Source organism: Penaeus vannamei, chromosome 41, assembly GCF_042767895.1.
Source record: "Penaeus vannamei isolate JL-2024 chromosome 41, ASM4276789v1, whole genome shotgun sequence".
In the NCBI taxonomy this organism is placed as follows: Eukaryota; Metazoa; Arthropoda; class Malacostraca; order Decapoda; family Penaeidae; genus Penaeus; species Penaeus vannamei.
The window spans coordinates 5,687,054-5,689,553 of NC_091589.1; the positions used below are offsets into that span (position 1 = coordinate 5,687,054).

The following is a 2,500-nucleotide window of genomic DNA, read 5'->3' on the forward strand; positions in this document are numbered from 1 at the left end:
GGCCTCGAGGAATTCCTGGATCTCCTTCTCGGCCTCGAGGAATTCCTGGATCTCCTTCTCGGCCTCGAGGAATTCCTGGATCTCCTTCTCGGCCTCGAGGAATTCCTGGATCTCCTTCTCGGCCTCGAGGAATTCCTGGATCTCCTTCTCGGCCTCGAGGAATTCCTGGATCTCCTTCTCGGCCTCGAGGGCTTCCTGGATCTCCTTCTCGGCCTCGAGGAATTCCTGGATCTCCTTCTCGGCCTCGAGGAATTCCTGGATCTCCTTCTCGGCCTCGAGGAATTCCTGGATCTCCTTCTCGGCCTCGAGGAATTCCTGGATCTCCTTCTCGGCCTCGAGGGCTTCCTGGATCTCCTTCTCGGCCTCGAGGGCTTCCTGGATCTCCTTCTCGGCCTCGAGGGCTTCCTGGATCTCCTTCTCGGCCTCGAGGGCTTCCTGGATCTCCTTCTCGGCCTCGAGGAATTCCTGGATCTCCTTCTCGGCCTCGAGGAATTCCTGGATCTCCTTCTCGGCCTCGAGGGCTTCCTGGATCTCCTTCTCGGCCTCGAGGGCTTCCTGGATCTCCTTCTCGGCCTCGAGGGCTTCCTGGATCTCCTTCTCGGCCTCGAGGGCTTCCTGGATCTCCTTCTCGGCCTCGAGGGCTTCCTGGATCTCCATCTCGGCCTCGAGGGCTTCCTGGATCTCCATCTCGGCCTCGAGGAATTCCTGGATCTCCTTCTCGGCCTTAAGGATCTCCTTCTCGGCTTCAAGGAATTCCTGGATCTCCTTCTCGGCCTCGAGGGCTTCCTGGATCTCCTTCTCGGCCTCGAGGGCTTCCTGGATCTCCTTCTCGGCCTCGAGGAATTCCTGGATCTCCTCGGCTTCAAGGAATTCCTGGATCTCCTTCTTGACCTCAAGGATGACTTCCTGGGTCTCCTTCTCTTGGGCTTCTTGGGTCTCCTTCTGGGACTCTAGGGTGACTTCCTGGGTCTCCTTCTCTTGGGCTTCTTGGGTCTCCTTCTCGGGCTCATGGGCGACTTCCTGGGTCTCCTTCTCGGGCTCTTGGGCGACTTCCTGGGTCTCCTTCTCGGGCTCTTGGGCGACTTCCTGGGTCTCCTTCTCGGGCTCTTGGGCGACTTCCTGGGTCTCCTTCTCTTGGGCTTCTTGGGTCTCCTTCTCTTGGGCTTCTTGGGTCTCCTTCTCTTGGGCTTCTTGGGTCTCCTTCTCTTGGGCTTCTTGGGTCTCCTTCTCTTGGGCTTCTTGGGTCTCCTTCTCTTGGGCTTCTTGGGTCTCCTTCTCTTGGGCTTCTTGGGTCTCCTTCTCTTGGGCTTGGGGGTAAAGGGTAGAGGGGAAGGGTAGAGGGGAAGGGGAAGGGTAGAGGGGAAGGGGGAAGGGTAGAGGGGAAGGGGAAGGGTAAAGGGAAGGGGAAGGGTAGAGGGGAAGGGTAGAGGGGAAGGGAAAGGGTAGAGGGGAAGTAAATAAATCCAAGCGAGAGCACAACACAGGTAAAAATATCCACCGCGAAGGACCAAAGTGCGGGACAGAGGTCCTGACCTCTGACCTCTGGGACTCTAGGGTGACTTCCTGGGTCTCCTTCTCGGGCTCCTGGGCCGTGTTTATTTTCTCGGCGTTTTCTGTTTCCTCCACAGGGTATAACGTGATCGGCGCAGGTGGAGCACCATAGAACAAGTAAGTATCAGTGTGCCACTAATAATAGCCTTAGGGCACTGAAGTTGAAATCTAAGTTACGGGCGATAGATCATGCGCAAAATGTCTCATGGAGCCACGGGGGATGATGATGCTGAATGCAAAGGATGTAATAGAAATAAAAATGAAACCTAATAGTAGCTTGCAATAGTTTTTCCTATTCCTTTCTGGCTCCTGTATCGCAGGAGCATCTTCCCAATATTAGGAGTCCTCTTCTGAGTCCTCTTCAGCATCGCAAAATTCCTCTTCTGAGTCTTCTTCAGCATCGCAAAATTCCTCTTCTAAGTCTTCTTCAGCATCGCAAAATTCCTCTTCTAAGTCTTCTTCAGCATCGCAAAATTCCTCTTCTAAGTCTTCTTCAGCATCGCAAAATTCCTCTTCTAAGTCTTCTTCAGCATCGCAAAATTCCTCTTCTAAGTCTTCTTCAGCATCGCAAAATTCCTCTTCTAAGTCTTCTTCAGCATCGCAAAATTCCTCTTCTAAGTCTTCTTCAGCATCGCAAAATTCCTCTTCTAAGTCTTCTTCAGCATCGCAAAATTCCTCTGCTGAGTCTTCTTCGGCATCACAAAATTCCTCTTCTGAAGAAGCCTCTCGAGCATCTTCCCAAGCTTCCCACTCAGACTCTTCCGAGGATGGCGTTTCGGGGGTCATGAATTATCTATTTTTCCTTCTTAGCCGCCTCCCCCTTCTTTCTATTTTATATTTTTTCTTTCTTCTGTGAACTAACGGAGTCCACAGGTTATCAACCTGGCCTTCATCACTTTCATCAACCAGGGCTTCCTGTGGACAGTCTTCGTTCTCCGTCTTTGAGGAT

At 52.8% G+C, this 2,500-nt stretch overlaps 2 protein-coding genes across 2 annotated transcripts in view; both read right to left on the reverse strand.

The window, feature by feature from the left end:
- LOC138860447 (probable inactive protein kinase DDB_G0270444) overlaps positions 1-1,877 on the reverse strand; it is a 3,118-nt gene extending 1,241 nt beyond the window's left edge. Inside the window, exons 1-2 of the mRNA XM_070118017.1 lie at positions 1,833-1,877; positions 892-1,686 (exon numbers count right to left, since the gene is read on the reverse strand). Coding sequence (XP_069974118.1) covers positions 892-1,686; positions 1,833-1,877 — 840 coding nt within the window. The remainder of the gene's footprint in view (positions 1-891; positions 1,687-1,832) is intronic.
- A 10-nt stretch (positions 1,878-1,887) lies between these two features.
- LOC138860448 (coiled-coil domain-containing glutamate-rich protein 1-like) lies at positions 1,888-2,337 on the reverse strand. The gene has a single exon (XM_070118018.1). It carries the CDS (start codon positions 2,335-2,337, stop codon positions 1,888-1,890), a length of 450 nt encoding a protein of 149 aa, XP_069974119.1.
- Positions 2,338-2,500: the final 163 nt, after the last annotated feature.